This window comes from Micrasema longulum, unplaced genomic scaffold, assembly GCF_059751315.1.
Source record: "Micrasema longulum isolate JH-2025_06_02 unplaced genomic scaffold, ASM5975131v1 h1tg001317l, whole genome shotgun sequence".
Taxonomy (NCBI): domain Eukaryota; kingdom Metazoa; phylum Arthropoda; class Insecta; order Trichoptera; family Brachycentridae; genus Micrasema; species Micrasema longulum.
In genome coordinates, this window is record NW_028278504.1 from 73,299 (window position 1) to 98,896 (window position 25,598).

General features: G+C 32.4%; 1 protein-coding gene across 2 annotated transcripts; it reads right to left on the bottom strand.

The window, feature by feature from the left end:
• Positions 1-843: 843 nt before the first annotated feature.
• Positions 844-24,060, bottom strand: LOC148275910 (pancreatic triacylglycerol lipase-like). 2 transcript variants are annotated; one of them, XM_088235021.1, is made up of 6 exons: positions 24,004-24,060; positions 16,289-16,478; positions 14,159-14,432; positions 10,978-11,140; positions 8,604-8,804; positions 844-2,187 (listed from the first exon to the last, which is right to left on the bottom strand). In XM_088235021.1, the coding sequence occupies exons 2-6, from the start codon at positions 16,411-16,413 to the stop codon at positions 1,964-1,966; spliced, it is 987 nt and encodes a 328-aa protein (XP_088091147.1). In that variant the 5' UTR covers positions 16,414-16,478; positions 24,004-24,060; the 3' UTR covers positions 844-1,963. The 2 variants fall into 2 exon arrangements, with proteins under 2 accessions (XP_088091147.1, XP_088091146.1); XM_088235020.1 differs by lacking the exon at positions 24,004-24,060 and adding an exon at positions 18,094-18,260.
• Between the last annotated feature and the right edge of the window lie 1,538 nt (positions 24,061-25,598).

Genomic DNA, 25,598 nt, shown 5'->3' on the forward strand with positions numbered 1-25,598 from the left:
ATATTAATAATATATTTTCATATTATTTACTTCTAACTCTTTTATTATTTGTATGTAAGATTTTTACTCCTTTATTTTAGTCATGATTAAAATTGTCATGATTAAATATTATTAGTCATGATTGAAATTGATTAGGTAATTTGCGACTTCGGAGAATTTGTCATTGTAAAGACACCTTATAGAATATCAAAATTTCTTGAAGTTCTTCTAACGTAAACAGAAGGACGAGAATTATTGCATTTTAATTGGTAAACACTTGATAATGAGTTTTGCATGTTGGTTTATTTGGTGTCCTGATCAAGAGACGGGTACGTCTCGAAACCGGTAGACATAGAAAAGTCGGTAAGTGGTTATGTACAAATATTTAAAAATATTTAGTTTTCTGAATTTGTTTACGCTCTCCTAAAATCGTTACAGTGAGCATTAATTTTAGGCATTGCCTTCAACACTTATTTTTATTATCTGTTCAATAACTTGTAATAAAAATAAATAAAACGCCAACGCGTGCTTCCTTTTCTTTTAATGCTTTTTATAAAGTAAATGATTTATACCATACAATCAACATAACCTTGCAATATTATGTTAATTTTGATTTTCGATTGATTTTGCCTAACTGAAAACGATAAAATCGACGTTTGGTTGTCCCGTTTCCCGCACCCCAAAACTGGACAGATTTGGTTGTTTTTTTAGATAGAGTATCAGAAAGAAATTTTCTGTATCGCATTTTTTGCGTTTTAAAAAATAGTAATCTTTTGTATACCGTATGTTCGAGAATTAGAGATAAAACTGGGTACTTTTAAGGGTTTCTGGGTGGTTCTAGTTCCCATAGTAAAAACGCTAGCGACACGCCAATGGTAAATATGTATATTATCTAAATAGGGTTTAAAACAATTAGGGTTTTCGCTAGGGATCAGTGATATAACGAGAGGTAATTTCGCCTGAGTTCGATAGGGATCATGTTAGGATCTGTGTTAGGACTTTGCCAGTAGTGTCTTAATAATTTGATGTACTTATGTCCTTGCTTTGGTAAACGTATTGTTTTTCTTCTGCTGCTTCGGTGCATGTTGTATAGGGCAAATTTTTCATTGGCATAATCAGTTCGAAGTGCAGCTGTCTTTTTCGCACAGTATCGGAGAGGCATTTGCGAGACAGGAAAACAAGGTTCAAACACCTATTCATTAAATTTATCAGGCATTTTCAACTTTAATTCGTACAACTGTTTACAATAATAATATTTGCCAATAATAATTTACTAAGGAGCAAGTTCTGGCTTGCGGCTAGGGCAGCCACCTTTCAGGGCCCACTTCCCCTGGCTACGGGCATATTCCTGCCTTTGCTGAAAGCTTTCAAAAAATCATGTCGGTGTAGGTACTTACATTTAGTAAAAAAACAAAGATATTTATTTTTAAATAAATGTTTTTTTTCTTAAAAAAAGTGTCTGCATATTTTTACAATATAAAGCTATTTATTTTGTTAGCCTAGAGAAAGTTCAGTGGTACGGGAAATAAGATACAAAACAGTTTTCTTACACGCGGTAAAAATTGAAGCATTTAATTGTATCGCGAAGTTTCTCGAAAACGTAGGAAAAATATAACTACTTTGAACTACGTTACAAGTTCTTCCGAATCAGCTAGTAACAGAGTGTTGTGATAGATTTTCAGTTTCGGGAGCCCAACTCACCAATCAACAGAACTCACCGCCTGGAATTTGTGACGTCACTGGCGTAGTAATTTCAAAATTACGAAACGTCAAAAAATCACAGCGATGAGAATTGATACATAAAAAATAAAAATATATTTTGGGCCCAGTTTGATTAAAATTAAATAAAACACCGCTAAACTTCCTAATTATTACCTACATTAAAATTATATAAAATTTCGATTTCTGTATAAAAAAATCACCGTTTATGATTTACAGATTAATGGCATTTAACACGCCTTGGCAGTAATCCATTCGGTATTTTTCATTCGTCATCTGTGTTCCTGGCGTATGGTTTTTTGGCGTTGGTGGTGACGTAGAAGATGCCCCTGGTGTCCGCTGGAACCTGGTCTCCCATAGAAGTAGGAGGGCCGGTACAATTTCCACTGCGGACCTCCCTGTCGCTGACACACTCCCGAGAAAGGAATCCGAAGCGCTGAGGTATGGACTCTGCAAAAAACTCCCACGACCTTCCATGACTGCAAGCCTCTGAAAGACACATCAAATCACATTTGTATACAATATATTCGTCGGCCCAACTAGTAAAACTTTACTTTTGTTGAGGGGAGAATAAAAATAGTTATTATTTCAGGAGCGAAGTTTTTTTCGGTATTTAAAAAAATGTAACACTACAGATATACAAATTTTACACACATATATGCCCTTTTTTACACATGCCACGCAAATCCACCCGGCCCGGTAACTTTACCGCGTTTATCGTACAAACCCATACAAAATGTGTCACCTTTTCACACGTGCTGTAAAAATCTAGACGACCCGGTATGGCCCTTTTCACACATGCCACGCAAATCCACCCGGACCGGCAACTTTACCGCGTTCACCCTACAAACGCATACACAACGTGTCAGCTTTTGTAGGGTGAACCCAGTAAAACTAACGCCGGGTGGATTGGCGTGACATGTGTGAAAAGGGTCCATCGCATGGGTAAGCGTTGCACATGTGAAACGGGTCATATAGTACTAGCATAGAATTATAAAAGTTCAGAAACCGCGTACGCGTATTAATCTGAAGCCGACTAAACGACTCATAAATGAGAAGTGTTGCGTTTTGGCCATTAGTTACTTTGTAGACGTCGCTTAGTACGCAACCGCCGATTTAAATTAAATTATGCCGTGTTGTGTCGTTTTTAAGTGTCAAAATAATACTGGGATTGAATGGAAATAGGGTGAGATCACATTTCATGTGTAAGTAGCGAATTCACAAATAATATTATATTGATTATTTTACCGTCTGTCGGATTGTGAAATAAAACAAGATGGAAATTTTGTTAGTCGAAATTTTTACAGGGTTTTCTATTAATTAACTTTAATATAAAAAATATTAAACGGTATTATTTTACGTGATTACTAAATTTAATGTGTTGTTTAATTGTTGTTTAATTGTTGTTTAATTTTTTTTACGTTTGCCTAAAAAAATTACCTGTTTTTTTTTAAATATAATTTTTGTGGTAAAACACAACACAATTTGTTTACATTTGTGTTGTGATAGTAATTTTTCGCGGTCTGGCAACATTACGCGGCCATTTCACGCATGCGTGCAGGCGAGATGTCGTCTAGGGGGTAATTGGGAAACTTTTGACCACTGTGCGATCTATGCAAAATTGGTTCTACACGGCTTCTGATATATTATAATTCTGTGATTACTAGCCTTTACCCGCGGCTTCACTCACGTGGGATTAGTGAGATATTATTTGTGTCGTTTATCAATTAGATTTTTTGTTAATCAATAAGAATTTTCTCGATATAATGATATATTTTATCTGTTTTGAAAGTAACTCAGTCTTCCAATTATCGCTATGAAAGAAATATTATGATCCGTTAAGCTAGGGTTTCCTAGGACAGCGGTGCCCGTATCTTAACGGCCGTAGTGAACGGTGATGCGGTAGGCAGCCGTCGTAGCGGTGAATAGAGAGTGGTTTTATTTTTTAACGGTGTTATCAACACCATTTTTAAAGGAAACCACTCTCTAGTCACCGTAACGACGGCTGTCAACCGCATCACTGTTCACTACGGCCGTTAAAATACGGACACCGCTGTCCTAGGAAACCCTAGCTTTAGTCTATGATACCGTGGTATCGTTATTCTGTTCAAAAATCCAAAATCCCAGTGCAAAACCAAAACAAAAAGCAATTCAAACTAACCATAGATAAAGCAGTTAATTATAGAAATTTAATGAATTTATTTCAAATTTATTCTTTTTGACATCCCGATAAGTACCCTATTTTACTTCTTCCCTCCCCGGCAATCCTTTTTCAAAAAAATATATCAATCGGTCGCTCCATTGTGACACAAGGAAAGACAAATAAACAAACACACTTTCGCAATTATAATATTAGTATTGATGGATTGATATATAACAACAGAGACGATAAACATTTTATTGAAGGGAGGGAATAGAAGTCAAGGCATTTACAGGGCATATGAACTATCATTGGCTGGTTTCGGCCTATGTTTGAACATTCATATTCTTCTGTTGATCTTCGAGAAGTTAAAGAGCTGAAACATTTATTGATGCGGGGGAAATTCCGACAAAATTATTTCTCCACATATATGTTTAAACATGGGGAGAATGGTGAATGTGACACGAGTATATAAAGTGGCCACTTAAACCAGCCAACAGCAGGTCATAAGCCCAGTAAATACATAGACTTTTACATTCCCTTCTATAAAATGCTCTTTATCTCCGTTGGAATATATTAAACTTAATAATTCTCAATGGGGTTTAATCCTGTTCTTGTCTTTAAAAATTTGAATAGACTCAAAATATTGTTGGCATGTAGATTATTTAAGTCCTGACAGAAAACGTCAAAATACAATTTTTGACCAAATGGTCAATGTGAATCATGGTCAAGGTCAACCACACATGTTGATTTACGAGTTTTAGAGGATAGGGTGATGATTTAATTAATGTGTAAGTGACAAACAGTTTTAGCTAGCTAAAGGCACACACAGCGACAACACGTGCGCGGCATCTTCAAGGTAAACTGTATAAAATTTACAGTTTACCCTGAAGATGGCTCCTGATGGAACCATTGGGTTGTTGACAAGGCGGAACAAATCCAAATTACACAAGATCATAAAAAAAGAAAACATATTGATAACAGTGACGGTGAAAACCTACGCATCTATTTAAACATTTTTTAATTCTGAAAAAAGAAGGATTACTATTAAAATATTTTCGCAAGGAAAGTATTTTTGAAACGGAATAAAAATACATAAAACATATGAATTATTATACAAATAATGAAATAGAAACGGTTTAGTAAAAACGAACACGAAAACGGTCAAGCATAAAAATAGTTTATAAGAGAATATAAAAACGTGGTAAGGTAGAAACTTAGTGATGCGCACAACCATAATCCGTCAATGGATGAAATTTTAAATATTTTGGTTAACAATCAACCTACAGTTTTTTTGTTCCCACTATTTTACGTTTTCCTGTTTTTCGGTGATAAATTTAAAATTTACAGTTTAGTCAATTTTTTCCACTTTCAGGGATGGATAATGGGGAACTTCAGCCCTACGGGAAATTGGATACAAAAAATGTCTTTTTGCCCGCGGTAAAAATTAGAGCATTCAATTGTGCTTCAAAGTTTCTTGAAAATGTGCGAAAAAAATAATAAAAAATATTCTAATAAAAAACCAACTACTTTGAACGACGTCACTAGTTTCACACGAATCAACCAATGAAAATAGAGCTGTGAAAGATATCTGGTTTACTTACCATCAACGGACTGATCGGCAGAACTTACCGCAAAAAAGCGGGAGAGAACCTCTGAAATCGCATGCGGAGTAATTTCAGAAATACAAAACTTTGAAAAATCGTAGCGCTGATAGTACGATATATATATATATTTTTTTTAAACTATTGTTTAATAGTATTTTAACAAAAAAAAATTATTGAAAAACCACTGAACTTTCTCATCGAATTATGCCCACATAGAAGGGGTACACGTGATTTAGTTTTTTTAGAGTAATTTAACAAAAAAAAAATTTTTTTTTTTATTAAACAATATTTCACAAAATTTTATAATTGTCAATGGTACCTCGTTTTATTACCTATTTGCCATTTTACTTTTAAACAGAATCGTTTTTTTAATTTCGTTTGTTTGTCCCTTCCACGTGGGCACAATTGAATCGTTTGATAAAAATCAATGTCAACTGTCGACTTATCCAAAGTCGATTGTAAAAACTCGATTATTTTTATAACTGGATAGTTTGGTTATGCGCATCAAAAATAGAAACAAAATAGTGCTCAAATACAAACATTTAACTCAAAATTATTGGGAATAATGAACAATGACATTTAATTACAGAGAAGCATTAGACGTGAAAAGAAAAGTAGATAAGTATTATTTAGATGATGTTAGAATTCATTATTTGGTGAAGAAAATCAGTCACACAGAATGTTTCGTATTAGAAATGATAAAAAATCTGTAAAAAACAAACAGTTTATGGATCTTGTTCATCGTCTTGATATAAACTTCTTGCGTATGGTTCCTCTCCGTTTGTATCAATGTAGAAAACACCACTGGCCTCGTCGGGACAGTCGTCTCCCATGGAGATCCCAGACCCTGTACATTCCCTTTTCCGAACCTCGTTATCGCTTTTGCATTCACGGGCAAGGAAACCTCGCGGCTCCCGAATGGACTCCACAAACAACTTATGAGCCCTGGAATGGCTGCACGCCTCTGCAAGACAGTCTCAACTTTGTACATTGTGCAAAAATTAAACTCGGTGTTAACAAAGTACACCCCGACGACACCCCAACGTTTTCATGCGATTCCAAGCGAGTTTTCAAATGTCGAGATTCCCAAATCATTTCATGTCGCAAACATTGTTAAAAATTGGCTTGTCGAAAAAAACATTACAAACCCCTTAAACATTTATGTATGTTGTAAAAGTACTACAGTTATTTACATATATATTCGTACAAACGCGCGATCGGATTTTTGTGTTGAATATCTGTAAAATTACTATCCATATTTGCATTCTCTATTTTGATTTTATATCCTAAACTATTCTGGAAATGATTGCAATCAATAAATGTAAACAAACTCTTCATGAAAAATACGAAACACTCGCCAATACAAAATTGCACCTCACATTGATATTCGTCAAAATAACACTATCTAACACATCACCAATTTAAACTCAAAACATCCATAAAACAACAATCAAGTTAATACTTAATCGGGCATCCCTTTCATTTTACAACACACCTAAGTTTTTTAGGCATAGAAGATACAACTTTTTCGTAGTATTTAACGTCAAATTTATTCCATTCATCCATCAGTCGTGATTTTAGGTCTTTTGCTTTAGAAATATTGTGTTCCTTTAAACAGATTTCCAACTTTGGGCACATATTGTCAATAGGATTGACATCTGATGATGTTGGTGACGTTTTTAATTAAACTTTTGGACAGCTGTACAATAACTATGATCGTACAAAGTATGATTCGTGTCATTATCTTGGTAGTATATTATGTACAAACATACCTGCAAGTGGTGTTTGAGTGAGCTGCATTCGTGCAGAATACAAATATACACAAATCCTGTCGGGTCATAGTGGGATCATGAGCTCAATTTCATTTAAGCTATCCAAAATCAACACCGGCCCATGTAATAATGTTACTCCTCAAGATTTTCCACATCTGTTAATGCATTGCCCTTTTTTAGTTTATAGATAATACAAATGGAGGTGCGTTGCATGAGGCTTTACAGAATATTCATATAGTGATCGTAAGGACACGTCAAGAGAGGTAAAATTATGCGTGATAGATTAAGTTAGGGCAATATAAGGTATCAATGATAGCAGGACACCAAATGCCGAACACTCTTCAACAGGATCGGAAGGTGTGTTGACAAACGATAACAGTCCGCTTTCTCCTAGTGAGTTTTCTGTGGTTTCCTCGTAATTAGATCAAATGATACTTACATATTATTTACGAATTTATTTAAGATTGTTGTAAAAAGAAAATTTCAACACCTAGTTATACTCTAACTTATTAATAATAAATATAAAAAAATAATTAATAATTATGGGAAATAATTCAGTCAGATGAATCTCTTCACAACATTAAAGGTTTCAGCTCTTTAACTTCACTAAAATCAACAAATGGAAGAATTGAAGAAATATGGATGATCTAACATAGGCAAAATGGTGAATGTTACACAGTGTGTAAAGTGGCCACTTAAACCAGCCAATGACAGGTCATAAGCCCTGTAAATGCCTAGACTTCCATATTCCCTTATTTAAAGTATTCTCCATCCCTGTTATAATTTGTTAATAAAAAAAATATTTCAAAAACAAAACATTGTTATAAAATCCAGACGCTTTCCGATGACACTATCTACCTATAAGGATGTTTGTTTTTAACAGAATTCATCGCCCTCCCACGAAACGATGCGATGGACCCAGCATCCCTAATCTCTTTTGGCAACTCATTAAACATCTTAAGTCTTTTATGATACATATTGTTTTGAGTTGCCTGGATTCTTGTTTTAGGGAGTCTGAAACCCTCACCTCCCCTCGTTGGATAGCTATGAATTTCGTTATTGCGCTGAACATCACAAAACGTGTCATTATAATATATTGCTCTTAGCCACATTTCAATATTGTTATATTTTAAACATAAGAACTTTGTGTTGTTTTTCTTTACAGTCAATTTAGAAGTATACTTATATTTTTTGAGTGAACAAATAAATAACTATCTCTTTAAAGTAAATGTAAACCTTGCACATTATAGAGAAGGTAAAAAATAATGGAACTTCGTGGAATTTATATGTAAAAAAGGAAAAGCTGCATTCGTATTCCTATTACAGCGTATCTTAAATTAGGTTCTGTTGAGTTTTACTAAAATAACGACTTCTTCTGTCTCTTACCGATGATCTCCGCAAGCCCCGAACATCCCGGCTGACTCGGTTTTCCTCCATTAGGGTAGAAATCAGCATGCCCCAAGGGGTGAAGGTATCCCAGGACACCAGCACACGTGTGGATGACGTCTACAAACTGAGCGTCATCAGGGTCCAGCCGGTTGGGCGGCTTTGCCCAGTATTCGAACCCCGGTAAAGCGGGATCCAAACCTGATGAAATAAAAACAGCAAATTAGTTTTTTAGAGAAAGGCTCATTTTACACTATTCACGTTCGTTCAAATCCACACGATGCGGCAAAATTAGGGTGGATTGATGTTTACTAATTATTTTAGTGGCTACTTTCAAGTAAAAATGCTGCAAAATAAAATATAGTAGAGATTAGTCGGCCTCGCCGTGTACTAATTAGTGCGTTTGTTTATTATTCTTGAGGTCCAAGTTTCGATTTCTGGCAGGGTGGACACGAAATGTTAATTTTGAAGGTTTTTTGAACTGAAATATTTTACTCCTCGTGGACTGGTACTTGAAGCGTAAGATTGATCACCTTACCTTCATGTAACATATGATCGAACTATGCTGCATATGGTTTACAAATGCAGTTCCCTATGCACCACTGGGTGTGAAAAGGGGGAAGATTTATTTCCAAATTCTTATTTTTTACAAATTTGGAAAAATTTCACGATACGTCTGAAATAGGCCAATATCGAAACATTATAACAACATCAACCAATACGGTACATATTGGTTTTTGACTTTAATTGATTTAACATCTTTATAACCTCCACAATACATAACCTCCACAAATACATCACATACAAATAATATAATCACTAGATCCTCAACACATAGACAACTCAAACATATACAAACTAAAACCACTTTCGGACAAAGGGATTTTGAGAATTATTTAATTAAAATCTATAACCTACTTTCACTATCTATTAAAACAATTAGTAACGAGAAAATGTTTAAAAAGGCTATAAAAAAATGGATAGTGGAGCTAGGTAGAAGTAAAATGGATTGTCTCATTCGCCCATAACAATATTGAATCAACTGCTCCACAAGTGTATAGCGTATGTTAGGTTTTTGTTATTTTCATTGTGTGTTTTGTAATATAAATAATACAGATGTACATAGATACCTTGTTTTTAAAACTGTCTATTATCTGCTAATTAAAACTGCTAATTATCTTCGTTTTTTTAAGTTAGTCTTCTTTGTTTATTCTCAAATGTAATTTTAAAAAAGTGTATTGTTAAGTGTCCTCGGCACGGGAAACCCCAGTGAGGTCATATTATTTTTATATTATTAATTATAGTTTGTAAGCAAAAAATATAAATAAATAAATAAAAATTAACTTTTTTTATTCGTTAAAAATATGTAAGATACTGTATATAAACAAATAAAAAGCAAAAAAACACTAATAACCGCACGACCAACTTGTCAGTTGGTTTTCGTCAAAGAAATTTCAGAACCAATTACAAGAACCAATAAGTAAAAAAATATAAAATACACAGTTTATAGATAAATTCAAATACATTAATATTACGTCATTTGGTATTGTTTTTTTTTTCAAATGAAAAATGTTGTGTCGATGGTAATGAATTAGGATTTAGGTAATAGTGGTATAATATGATTTGAATGAACATTTAATCAATTTTTTTACTGTACTATTTAGATTCAAAATTATAATAGTTTGTCCAATTAATTATTTTTCATTTATATTTTTATTAAATCTCCTCTTGAATAGTGATTGAGAAAACCATCAATATGGAAAAAAAAGTGGATAACATGTATGTTTAAAAAATGTATATACTGCCTTAGAACGGGGAAGCCAACCCAAGTTAGGCAATTTAAAAGACTCACCAGCAAAAAACATAAAATATGTAGGGATACTTTACTACGCATTAAAACCTTAACAACATGAAAATTGCCGTAATAAATATGTAATATACCATCTCAATGAATTATGGCCACCCGGAATTTGACACAATTTCTGAATTCGAGCTGGAATTTCTAAGAAATTTTCTTGAAAAATAATACATACTCGTATATATATATATTTTTTTTTATATAGTGGCCACTCAAACCAGCTAATGACAGGTCATAAGCCCTGTAAATGCCTAGACTTCAATAATGTCTTCTCAAAAATGTTTTCTCTCTCTGTTGCAACAAATTTAATAATAGTATTTACATTTTGTTGTCAAGATACTAGTTTCGAAGATCACGGGTAAGCGATGATAAAACAGGTCTCTGGTTATTCCGAATTTGAGGATTAAAGTATTATTCGTCTTTTATTTCTATAATATAATGTTTATTAAAACACATCTGTGCCGGATACCTTCGCAAGTGCTTTTTACATTTCCAAGAATATGCTAAAAATAAAACCTGATATCCGGGCGACTTTTATGGATTCAGTCTGGACGTAGGATCCTGCATATCCTGATGCATGAGCTCCCAAGCTGTGGCCCACGAGGTGGAACTGCTCTGGCCTCATCATGTGTTCAGTAATCAGGTATAAAATCATGCTGCCAGTTTTGTTGCCGACTACCTGTGTATTGAAAATATGAAAAAATGAACTCTATTCTGCTGCAGGTACAATTAAAAAAATAATAAAAATTCCTGTTTCTGTACCAGCTTGTATAGTGCAATGGTCAATACCTGACAAATTATCATCATCATAATCATCATGATCTTATCACTACTCAGTAGTGCATTAGGCAATGCATTTTGATCATTTGTTACATAACAGAAAGGTGAACATGTGGTCAACCTTACGCTTCAGACGCCAGTCGGATTGTATCTGGAACCTCAAACGTGGAAGTCGAACGCGCTAACTACTACACCGTGAGTACGACTAATCTCTATTCAATTCATTTTTGCAGGATTTTCATCTGTGAGTAGCAATACAAAATAATTCAATGAAATCAATCCCCCCTACTTTTACCGTGTAATGTGAATTTGGACGATACGTGTATGACAGTCATATCTCCACCTGATTTCCCCTTTCAGGATTTTTACTTGAGAATAGCCTTAAGTCAAAAACACTCGTCCAGTATTCTAGTTCTATTTCACACAGTACTGTATTCTTCATCCTCTCGGACACCTTAAAACTGTATGACAAAATTCATCGCTTTATATTATGTTCATACAAGTAGGTACATCATCTATTGTTTTATGTATTTATTTATTTTCATTTGTTTTTCCACTTGCAGGGAATCGATTTCCGGTAATTATATTTATTTATTTAATTTAATTCAGTATTCATTTATTATTTCAAATAAAACCTTTTTTCCGTATAAACACCGTACTGGGCACAACCCTTGTCAAGGTATCCATTTATATTCTTTATTTTGTCCTCATAGTCAGAATAGTAGGAATTTAAATAATATTAACAAAAAAATATATTAGAGTGATGCTTCTACGAGCATGTCCCTCAACTTTTCCATTGGAGACGTTGTTTCAATTTATGAAGGCACTGGACATAAGACAAACTTTAAAAAAAAGTCATAGACACACTTCTAGTCATGCGGTTAAAAGAGGCGATCTCAGCAGATTGCTCCTACGAGGTTTTCCTGTTATTTGAATTATTTAATACCAAAAACACGTACGGCTTTCGCTCAAAGAAATTTATCTTTTGTGGGCCTAAGAGTTTTCAATGTCCTGAATGAACATATTAAGTTCTGCAAACCGAAAGCCATTTTCAGGAGAAGTGCACGAGTTTGGATTTTGTCTAAGGGAAGAGACAATTTCAGGAGACTGCTGCGAGACATGGCATAGATTTATGTATAGTACTATGAAGCGTGTTGTCCAGATGTTTATTGAAATTTACGTTTATGTAATAGTTTTTATTTTTAGTATTCTTTAATAAAATTTTTTTTTTTTTTTTTAGTAAAATAAATATTTGCGTTCTTATGATTTACCCAAATATTTAATTTTGAGGGCCATTTTCAACGAGTTGTAAATAACTCACTATTAGAAAATGGAATCAAGTTGGGGTAGAGTGGGATTCGAACCACAGACCTTTGGTCCGTGAGTCCGAGACACTAGCCACAGGACCACAACCCGAAAATAAATGTGTTTAAGAAATGTTTCATTTAAGAAAAATATCAAAAAAATGTGTGCTTTCAAATGCTTGTATTTTATTTAAAAAACAAAAATGCGGTTATCGCGTTTTTTATTTAATTTATTGTCGTTGAATCATTATAAGAGATTTTACCATATACTTTATTTTCTAAGTACCACTACAGTTAAATAAAAATTTCAAGAGGTGTAACCTGCTGATCGATAAGCAATTATATTTTAGTTATATTTTTTTATCTGAAAAACTAATTTTTTTATATGAACATTTTACTAACAATTTTTTGAGACAAATCTTTGTAGACAAATTGTGGATTTTCACTGACGGGGTTGATATAAATACTATATATATTTTCAACAGAGATAAAGCTGTTAGGAATATGAAAGTATAGGCTTTTACATTGCTCGTGATCTGTCACTAGCTGGGTTATTTTTGTTACGCACAGTTAAGTTAAGTTTATCAATAAATGGGATGGACTAAATATTATTACTTTGAAAATACAGATGTTATATTTTATACACTACTTATATTAACGAATGATGTTATTTATAACCCAGTCATTTTTATTTCCCTCTGGAAACTACAATATTAGATGTTATGCAATCGTTTTTATCACTGATCTAAATTGATAGAATATATTGTTTTTTTAACATTGACACCATTACAACGCAATTATCTAATCTTTGTTAAGTACTTTTTAGATTTAATAATAATATAGGGAATTAATTATTTAAACAACAATTAAGGAAATATTATTATTATGTTGAAATTATAATAAACTTATGAAAATTACTTTCCTTTAAGATAATATGTGGTGGGTAAGAATTTAGATTTTTTTTTGTTGATTTTTTTGTTTTTTTACAATAAACATAATAATAAAACAGAGTGTTAAAAAAATAAAGCATAATTACATATCAATGAAATACATATTTTTAGAAAAATAGTAAACAAAAAATCCCACAAAGGCATGGCTTGTTCGTGGGTATACAAGAAAATGTTAATGAATTTTTGCTCCTATAGTAAATAATGGACAGTTATAATATTTTTGTATAACATAAGAAAGAAAAAATAAAATATTCTGTAAAAGATAATATGTTTTTTTTTGTAGTAGTTAAAAAAGGAAATAAAAAATATTCAAAAAAAAACAAAAAAATATTCATTATTATTAAAGGGCAACAAAATAAATCATAGAAAAAAATAGTTCATATCTTTAGTTTGAATTCAGGATAGTGCATGTTTTTTAAAAGAGGGAAAATTTATTAGATGAATTTACTAGATGAATAGGTACATTTGTTTTCTGTCACTCTCTCGCAAATGCTTCCCCGATACTGTGCAAAAAAGGCAACAGCACGTCGGGTCGATTATGCCTAGCTAAAATCGACAACATCGACGTTTTTAAAAGCGCATTCTACGGGTCTTATAAAATTGCTTTATAATTTGTTTTTAATACTTAAAAAATATATGATCGCATGTTTGTCATAATCTCACCTGAGTGTCAGCAGCTGATGAAAAGTAGAAAAGATTATTAGCGAGGTATTCCCAGTCCACTATAACAACATTCAGGTCTCTTGAATTCAAATAAGCATCCTTAATATTAATGACAGTGTTGCTAAAGCCACTTGACTGAAAGCCATGGATGACGATCTTAACGTCTTTCTTAGAGTCGAAATAAGGATCGTTGAAGGGTGTTCCAGTCTCCAAGGTATTGGAGTTCTCATCATTAGATTGCCAAATTAATTCGCTATAATTATCGGGATTATTTCTGAAAATAACACAGTCTATTATTTTATTAATACATGAAATTAAATGAGTGTTAGGAGAAAAACAAAAGAATGCTCTTGCTTTATACTTGAATATTTTTTTTATTTTCAATGACAAACCATCCACTCAGAAATTTGTAAGAACAAATATCTACTACAATTTTACGTACTTTACACATATTTCTACTTCAGAATAAAGACATATGCTCTTCAATATACCTAGACGGTATAAATCTGTTTAATCATGGGTATAAAGAAAATAACTACTTATTTGCTTTGAATTTATTTATTTACTTTGTAAATATACAATATTACATTAATATACTTTCTGGTAACATTATGCTATTTGATGCGCCGGAACTACTGAGCTCAATAAAATTAAATATCCCAACTAGAAACCTCAGACAAAACTTACTCTTTCATCCAATATCCATAGAACTAACTATGGTTTTCATTCTTCTATGCCCAGAATTCTCAGGTCTGCTAACTAACATACCAGTCTTGATTTATTTTATAACAAGTTCGATCACTGAATCAAATTCAATTATAAACACCTCTCTCCCGCTTCCACTTCCACCAAGTCTATTACATACCATTGTGTCTTTCTACTTTTCTTTATAATAAGTTTATATTTATGAATATGTCCTTTAAAGTGCCCATTGGGCGTATATATAAATAAATAAATAAAAATACTACATTAATAATCAAAATCTTAAATTTGTCAATAATTGTACATAATATATTATATATTATTTATCGCAAATGTCAACAAAGCATTTTGATCGAAAGGTGGAGAAGCTTACAGCTTCCCTTGGTCTTCCTGGAATATTATTAAACATTTTCAAACCCTTATAGTAAAGTTTTTTTGAGTTCCAGTCAAACTTACTTAGATTTAGAAACCTCCCAAAATTGCCACCACTTCTTTTTCCTCTCTTGTGGAAATTCTCATTATATAGGTATAAACCTATCAACATGTATCAAGGAAGTCGTCCGTTTTCCAACATATAAATTAAATTCGGAGTATTGAACAGAATTCTTGTTTTATTGTCTATGTTATTAGATATTGGTGACGCGAGAGAGGCGCAAAGGTTATTTCCTCGATAGCTGAAGAGCGCATGAACTAATCCAAGATGGTCCAACAAAGTAAGCCAACACACACGTTACTAAAAGGACGTTTACTGCCGCGGAAATTGACTCACCTGTTTGAAGTGTTCCCCCTCGCTGCACCAGATATTATTTGAGGGAGTGATGTGGTTGTTTACTTCTTTCTCGATTCGGCTTTGTGTATTAGGATTGGATATTGGATGGGGTGATAATAATGCCATTGACACTTTTTTAGCGATCACTATATGAAGACAGTGGCAGGCATATTATTTTGTTTTCAGTTTATCATGAGGATCATAGAAGACATATTTATTCTTTCGTTTTCAGTAAAATACAAAATCTGACAGTTTTCTTTTTAAATGTGGAATATGTAAATTATTGCAATGCAGTAGGTACTGCCAGGCTGCTCAGGTACCTACTTCTCAGGGTAAAAGACGACTACCAAAATATACAAATGGCAGTAAATATTCACGCGTAACCAGATATTTAAAATTAATTAGAGGATTAATCTTGTTTGGTTTTTTAAATTTTATTAGTATTTAATCAAAAATATACGTGAAAAAATCCAATTGAATTTAGTCCGCCTCGTGGACCAGTGGTAAGTTTGATTCCGGCAGAGTCGATGTGAAATATTCAGAATCATAAAACAAGTTCATATTACCTTTGTACATTTGTTACAAATGATCGCTGATACACTTACAGTGTTTTTTTACAACATCAGCTGAAAATAAATTAATTCTGACAAGTAATTTACCTGGTATATAGATGAAAGTAGATAGAATCCGCTTTATTCGAGAACAATCCCCTGGCTGTGTTATGTTCAGATTCATCAGTCAGATTGACAACTTGCGGGACTCCTTGTCCGTCCGGCATGTACATCCAAGTCTCTCCATAGTCGGGATACCTCTCCTTCAGGTCGTTCTTATACTCGATACCATCACTCCCTGGTCACAAAACACTTATTATGTAAACGTAGAAATATCATTTTTTACAGTGAGACCATTGTTACTGGAACAAGTGGCATTCAACGTTCCGATACGCCGGTTGTAAAATATTGATGTCCGGCCCTCGATAGGCACAGCGCAAACTATGGCTTTCATGCACCGATGTCCCGATTGTGTCGCATTGTAAACACGAGACAGGGAGTGTCTGGACTTTTTTGGTGATGTTGTTTCTTTGGTAGAATGTTCTTTCTACTAGATTTAAACAATCACTAAAATAGACCAGATCTTGTCTCTAGGTAGTTATTATTAAAAGTTTTTTGTCCTAGCATTAATTTTATTTAATTGTACTTTATTTTAATTACACCTGTATACAACTAATTAAACTAAATGAGTCCGTAAATAAATACATTATATAATTCACGGGCACAGCCTAAAAAGCCATAATAAGTGAGTGAATGTGAAAACAAATTAAATGAATTATAAATTAATAAATTGTACCGGGTAATTATCCCGTGGCTATTTTCGCGGTCTTATGGCGAGGTTCGAACCCCACTCCACCACAACTTGATTCTCATTTTCTAATAAAGAGTTATTTACAACTCGTTGAAAATGGACATCAAAATGTTCATATTTAGGTAACTAGTAAAATCGGTAAATATTTAAGATCCCAAATATTTATTTTTTATTGAGTAAACAACTACACGTGTCTGGGCGAAATAATTATTTCGTTTCTGGGTGTAAAATGAAACACAAACCCAGAATAAATGTTTTACACTTGATGGCTACTTACAGGAAAGAGTCATTTTTATTTGCAATTTTTAATTTTCACTCGAATGGTATCTTAATTGGGGATATATTTATAACAAAAAAGAATCGAGATATGTTTCGACTGATGAACTAATGTAGTGTCCTACGCACTATTAAGCACTGCATTGGTGCACCAATCGCATCGTAAGCGTATCTTGATATTTTTTGTTACATTAAGGTAAGATGATCAGTATTACGCTTCAGGTACCAGTCCAGGGACTATGAAATATTCCGGTGTGGAAACACCCTTTTAAATAAATATTTCATATCAACCATGTCGGAAATCGAGCCCGAGACCTTTCGCATGGTAGGCAAACGTGCTGACCATTACACCACGAGGCCATATTATTTACTATTATTTATTTCAATTGTGAACCCGTTCATTAAAAATAACTATATAACACATTATTGAACTAATCTTTTATATATAAAAGAAATAAATCAAAGTTTTGTTGTTATTTACTCAATATATGAAAACATTATTTTCATTACGGTGCTTTTGACATTACCATTTTTTAAAAAATATCGTAAGTGATAGACAATTTTAGAAGTTATCATCATAATACTCTTGGATATTTACGATGTTGTGGAAAAAATAGAGGTAAAAATAGTATTCAGCAAAAAAAACATATTACTTCTATGTGTTTATGGCCATTTTTAATTTGAAAGAAGTAGAAAAAACACAAACATGTTTTTAATTAAAAGTCATTATTATTACACTTTGGACATTTACGATAATCAATTAAATTAGTATAACATAGAAAAAAACTATTAAATATAAAAGTCAAAAATATCATAAAATAAGTACCCGGTAATGTGGCGAAGATTAGAAGAGAAGATATTGACAGAAGTCCAGGAGGCAGTGATGGGTTCATAATGATGAGGAAAGTGGTCTGACGTAGTCTGAATGTCCTGATGAAATGAGGAACGGAAGGAACACACACCGGAACACTGGTTGAATGTTATACTTTATATATTGTTTTAACGGAAACCTAACTATCTTCCGAGCGAACATGTTGTGGTTTACCTTGTGGGAAGAATAATACAAAGTTAAATTTAATTACCCATAGTAGTTTTGATAACTTAAAAAGAGTGAATAAAAAAAACGTTTTTTTTTTAAAGGCTTTCAAATACATGATAATTGTAAAAAAGAAAATGAGAAAAATAAAAATAACAAAATACACCGTATTATACAATGTGTCCCGGGCTCAAGTGAACGGGCGGTAAATACAGACAGAAAACTTGAAAAGGGGGTCAATCTTAAAATAAAATCATAAAAAATCAATAGTAAAAATCAAAAATAATCATTTCAGTGATAGCCTTTTTACTAAAAAATATATTTTAGTAAGTCGTTTAATTTTTAAAATCTTGTTTAATTGTTATTGCATTATTTCAATATATTTTTTAATAGTTAAAAGAATGCAGTTACAAATAACTTTTGCAAATACAACCAAAAATAAAATAGGTGTTTGAAAAAAAATATGGACGCAAAAATTTTACACCATTTTCAAAACAAAAATTGGTTAATACCGTTTTAGTTGGAAAAACTTCCAGTTAGGTGTAACTATGTTATTATTATTGATAATCATTTTACTAGAGACCCTAAAATACACTAGAATAATGTTTTTATCTATATTTCGTAAGCTTCAAGAAACACCACCCCAAACATGGCCCTTTGCTTTATTTGGGATTACTATAGTGAGTTACCGCCGCCGTTCGAGAGATGCCATTTTGCTGTCAAGACGCCATCTTGCTGTCATTGCCATTTCGCCATTTCATTATTTAGTCTACCAATCGCTTTGTTCGTAATAATACGTTTAGTTTCTTTGTCGAACTTTGCTCTCCAACACTCCATGTTTTGTTTTCGTTATTGTTTTACTGGGCGTAATTAAAAAAAAAACAAACACAAAACATATTCTTCCATACTTTTTTTCTCTGAAAATTCTTATTATTTTCGTTGTTTTTCCTTTTCATAGTTGCAATAACAGGTAAGTGAGAATTTTTATACTATTAAGATTTTATTCAAATGTGAGATTTATCAAAGAGTGTAGAGCTATCAATGAAATAATTAACTTTTTTTAAGATATATTTTTTTTACTATAGGATATATACCCTCCTGTTTTTCTGAGAAATAAAAGTTTTTCGTCTTATATTTTGAAAATGTATTTTCATATCACAACGGCCGGTTTCTTGAGCCCGAGACACTTTGTATAGGGTGATCACTTTAGCCAGACAGATACCTTCAAACAGCCCTGTAAATTGTTAGACTTCCAAGATTCTCCGTCGATCTTGAGACACATGTCTTCTTCTCCTTGATTGGTCAGCCGTCAGCACCAAGCACTCGATCTCTTAACTTATATCTGTCACCTGCCAGCATCTTCATATCCTGATAGCTGCTACAACGCACATACCCGATCGTCTGATCTATCTAACTATTTCTGGGCGGCCTCTATGATTACTGCCTTCAATAATTTCATTTCGTATAATTATATTTTGTACCTTTTTTTAAATTTAATCTGACGTTAAGACCGCTGACACACGACTACGCAAAAGTTCAGTTCATTTCAGTTCAGTGCCAAACATTGGCGTTTATTATAGTAAACAATACAATATGTTATGTTTGCAAAATAGTGAAAAGGGTACCATTAATATTAATTAAGTGTAAAATTAAATTATAAGCAAACATATTAGACACTGTCTATCCTCACTAGATAAAGTAAAGACCTATTCTGAGGTAGGCAGCATTTGCTTATTTTTATATAATACAGCACATTGAGTCTTAGTAATGTCTTGAGACGATTAAAATATGAAAATCTTGCAAAAGTGGTGGAAATAAAAAACTGACGAAGTTTATTAAACTGAAAAATAGATAAAGAAAAAAACCCCAGTAATTTGATAAAAATATATAAAATTTGTCAATAAAATATTTTTTTAAATACGACACACTGACAAAAGAAATGTTGAATAACACATAAACCCTTAATTGCTGCTTCAACTGGCTCCTTCTCAGTTCAAAAAGCCATTCCTCTGTACGAATTTTAAATTTGTTTCCAGCTCACCATAAAATTTTCTTGTGGGAGCATATTGTATACACGAGGGCCCATAAAAATTTAATGTTTTCGGGCAGAAGAAGGTTTCATCAATGTTTATTTTGCTTTCAGTTTTAGATCTGGTGCCTTTAGAATGGGATAATGATAGTGATGTTTCTAATACAGTTTTACCTAGAGTAACAATTTATGGCTGTATGTAAGATAAATTTCACAACCTCCCTTACTTCTGCATGTAAAAAAAAAACGTTTGTACAACTTAATTAAAATATAAAAGTGTATTTTTTAAATTAGGTATTTCGAAGATTCTTTTATTTATCTATAAGGAGATTATTTTGAACGATACAAATCATTTTATCAGATGCTTGTAGTTAAAACATAATTACCTGCAACGTTTTATGGCATCATGCAATTCACGGTTGTTAATATATTTGTATTGGATTTAACACACCAATAAATCACCGTAGAGTTTACATTACAATAAATCTCGTATAAAAGATCTTTAAAATATGATTATTTTAATTTTTTATTCTGGATTATTTATTTGTCAATTTTTTACTCCATTAAAAATAAAATTATTCGAACGTCACGGGACCTTTGTCCCGTGTTGGGAAAAAACTCATCGTGAAAGTCTTAATTATGATATAACGACGAAAGAATAGTAAAACAAGTATATGTGACGAAAATGACGACCAAGGAAGACGTGGCATGATCAGATAAACCAAAATTTTAAGTCTGGTCATGTCAACAGCGGACAGAACTGAAGGGCATGTATGACAAGATGTATGAATGTGGAAGAAGCTAGGAATGTAAGCCAGAATAGACGTGTGTGGCGGTCCATTGTCTCTGCCCACCCCTACGGGGAAATGCCGTGATGGTAGTAGTAGTAGTAGTAATATTATAACTGTCCATTATTTATTATAGGAGCAAAATTCATTAGCATTTTCTTGTATACCTACGAACAGGCCATGCCTTTGTGGGATTTTTGTTTACTATTAATATGTATTTCATTGCTATGTAATTACGCTTTATTTTTTGAATACTCTGTTTTATCACTTATGTTTATTGTAAAAAAACAAAAAAAATTCAATAAAAAAATATGAATTGAACCTTTGCCTAAATTGTTACCATACAATTTTCTAACCGTGTATCTAATTGTTTTATTTTACACTGTATATTAATTTAATCTCCCTTTGACTATTACATTATACTAATGGGAAAACTAACAAAAAAGATTTTTTTTGAGAGTGAAAATATCAGATTCTAAAAAATATGTATTCACCTTCTTAAGGGCAGCTATCCTTGGTTAGACAGTTTTGATGTCTAACCAGCAAAAAAAAATATGCATGTATACTTTTACTACTCATTAAACCTTTTATATACATAACTAAAAAAATCAATAAATATAAATAAATCTAAATTTCTGTAATAAATATGCAATCATAAATAAATCAATTAAAAAAAAATATAAAAAAATGATAATTGAAAACTATAAATGAATCATTCCGACGCTCTTTGGTGGTCCTCCACAGACACACAGACCGAAGACGATAGTTATAATTATTAATGAACTCATCATGTCTAGTGGCAAAGTAAAGAAAACTCGTCATTAATTAAGTATTAAACTACGAGTAAAGTTAGATAACGGAAGTGCGGGGCAGAGCTGGTGAACAGACAATAGGGGAGCCATATATCACCTCCGAGTCCCTAGACTTGTTTTCAAATTATCACCTACTTTTGTATTGTCAAAGATATGTTCCGAATCCTCCCCTTTTAACCCCAGAACGCCACACATACGAATAATTACTTCACTTGAACGTTTTATTTTAGTTTAGCTGTTCAACAGTTGTTGAATAATTGAAGAGTTTTTGCCAAAAACGGAATGTTTTCTCAATAACCGCAAAAACCATAACGATTTTTTAAAAAAATAAACATTTGGATTGTTTTGAATACAATATTGTAATGCATACGAGACATGTTTTACGATATTTCTTCTAAACAATCCAAATGTTTCATTACTGAGAAAACCATAGAATTAAGAATAGTCCAGAAGGAGCGTAGAATCATATTTGAATACATCGAACTGTGTCCAATAATTCCCCCACTATGCCTCACTTTCACCGCGCGCATTCGTGATGCCATCGCGTAATGTTGCACGATGGGAAAAAATATAATTATAACACAAATGTCAGGTAAAAAAAAAGTAATCTGTTAATTTCTCTAAAATAAAAATAAATTGTGCACGCGGAAATATTGATTAACACAACAGAGTAGATAAGTAAAGGGTCATTCAATAATAGTATTTGAATTAATGAACTTTAAACTGAAAATATAAAACAATTTTTATTTTATATAAAACGGATATTTTTATATCATGTTAAATAATATTTTATGTTTTGAGGATAATGTCGGTCAAATGTTCACCACAGAGTTGTTTAATCCGAGGTCGAATTTTCATTAGTTCTCTCTTTAGATGAGCAAAGTAGGGTAAAAAAATTTACTATCCTGGCAACACTAACGAAATGTCCATTTTGTTTTCTTTGACAATTTGACTGATGGAAAAATAATTCAATTTATAAGTAATGTATTTTCTACTTACACATTCATTTGCTAATTACACATGATATGTGATCCTCTCCTGTTTCTTTAAGATCCTAGCAGTATTTCTACACTTCAAAAGGATACAACACGGCATAGTTGAATTCAAATCAGGAGTTACGTACTAAGCGACGTCTACAAAGAAACTAATGGGTCAAAACGTAAACCAACTCATTTATGAGTAGTTTAGTCACTTTCTGTTTGATGTGCGTATGCGGTTTCTGGACTATTCTTAATTCTATTGAAAAAACAATAAAATTTCAGGTAATATGCAGTTTTTGTAAAAAAAAAACCTTTCAATTGACATCTGATTTGAATATGGAAATTTAAATAAATGCTTTTATTTTTTAATGGTAAATTGTTTTTCGTGTGAACGTTTAAAACGACTTCTTACCTACTCATATTTTGTCAATTCAATTTTATTGTGGAACTAAGGGACGCGGGATTGTCGTGGGAGGAGGTGAAAGTTCTGGCTGGCGATAGTGTCTCCTGGAGGCATCTGATGATGTCCACATGCTCCACTTAGGAGCGGATGTAAAAAATAAAGAGAATACATATGTTGTCAATACATCTTATGACCATGCTCTTGCAAGCTTGCCATTAACACAGCCTCTTCTTTTCTGTAATGAAACGCAAAAAATAATTTCACGGTTTTTTGTTCATTTCCGCTTGGTTTTCGATAAATAAAATAAAAACACTAAAATATGATGGGGCATAATATCGAATCTTGAGGGTTTCCAATTGGAAGTAAAAATAATAAAAAAATAATGACATTATGATTTACGAACATTTTTTCAATTTTGACACCATTTTCGATGAGTTGTGGAGAACTCGCTATTAGAAAATAGGTATCAGGTTTTGGTAGAGCGGGGTTCGAATCTTGGATCGATGATCAATGAGTCAGCGATACTAGCCACTGGATCACAAACCGGCTCAAATTTCTCCTTACAATATTCTCAGAAAATAATACAAATTGTATTATTGACTATCTTAATTGCTCCTGCTTATGTGAGTAGATGGTTTAAATGTAAATAATATTTTAACCTAAGCTCAACTAGTCAAATAATACTTACGTGAAGTGCAATAAATTCAGTGATCCAAGTTAGTTGATAATGCAATGCTTGTTATCTGCGGAAGATAATAATTTATTAATGCGCATTATTCGTTCTTACCGGGTTCCTGTTACTTCCCAGACAAAGGAAGTACCTGCTATCTAATGCAACTTCCTGCAATTTGTTCCATCACTCGACCCAATTTTCCTTTCTCCTGTCAAACTAGTTTGGTGACCTATTAAACTTTAGATTATCTAAGATTGTCCCCAATAATTCACACTCTTCATAAATGACCAAGGTTTATACATTTATATATGTATTTGAATCTTTAAGTACAAATAAAAAGTAATTTGGCGAACTTATTGCTAAAAGCAATTTCTTCCAGCCAACCAAAAAAACAGACTGGTCAAAAGAAAAGTAGGTCAAAAAATTGTACTTAAAAACAAAAATATATATCAAAAGACGCATACACGAAATTAAACCTAATTGATTGAAAATAACAGCTGTTTTTTTATGCGGAGATAAGGCTTGCACATATTAACTTAAATAAAAGTACATTATGCTATACATATTAAAGGATAGGGATTGTTTTTCAGATAATGAGTTTGAAAGGAGAGAGAAAGAGGAACCAAGGATACATGTAACAATTTATTATCTCTCTACTATATCAATACCATAGTAGAGAGATAATAAATTTAATGAAAGGCATCATAAATATATTACAAGCTAATATATTTGCTTTTACTGTGCTTAAAATAAGCCAAATAACTCTTAATTACTGTTACCAATTTTAAAATTCATGTCTCTTTTCAGTGCCATGACGTTACCAAGATTATATATCTCAAAGAATTTGGAAACCATTTTCTGAAAAATTATTATATGGAAGAAAAATTTGACAAAAACAATTTTATTAAAGATGTATGTATGTATGTATGGATGTATGTATGTAAGTTAAACAAACAACAATAAATAAATAAAACCATGATTTTTCATTAAAAATGAACCCCGTTGTTGTCCTAAAAATAAAATATTTTTGATTATTATTTCATTCTCCGCTAGTTACCTTAAAGAATTTTAAGCACCTTTCGTTATGAGAAGAAGCTGAGAAAAATACAACCAGAGTGTCCTGGGTGGTCTGGGATAATATTATAGGCTGGAAATTATGCTGTGTTGGGATTTTGTGCCGTGTGTCGTTCGCACTCTGCCAAGGTTTCAAAGAGCATTACACAATTATTTTTATCAGATTTAATGTGACGCAGCAACCCTCACGAAGGTCACAGAAAAAAAACATTTTAATCTCAACGGCCAGGCCGTGAAAAATCATTTTAAAAATATTATGTTTTGGAGGTACAGATTGAAATTGCAACAGTTCTTTATTTTTCATTTTCCAATAGCCAATCAATGATCAGTCAGTCGTCACAGACATAATCCACAACATTGCTGTGTAATAAAATAGGTTGATATAGACCACTAATCTTAATTATTTAAAAGAATCCCTGCTCCTGACTATCGACCATCTTAACATAGTCATCGTGAATGAGGCATCAAATATGATGATAGTGGAAAAATATCCATTTTTAAATACGTCACATTGACTTTTTTATTTCGCTCTTCGT

Coding starts and splice junctions, on each gene's coding strand:
- LOC148275910 (XM_088235020.1), bottom strand. CDS start 18,160: ATGAACCCATCACTGCCTCCTGGACTTCTGTCAATATCTTCTCTTCTA. Junction 8,805..10,977: donor AAAAGTCGCCCGGATATCAG/GTTTTATTTTTA, acceptor TTATTTCATCAG/GTTTGGATCCCGCTTTACCG. Junction 2,188..8,603: donor GGGGCTTGCGGAGATCATCG/GTAAGAGACAGA, acceptor TGTGTCTTTCAG/AGGCTTGCAGTCATGGAAGG.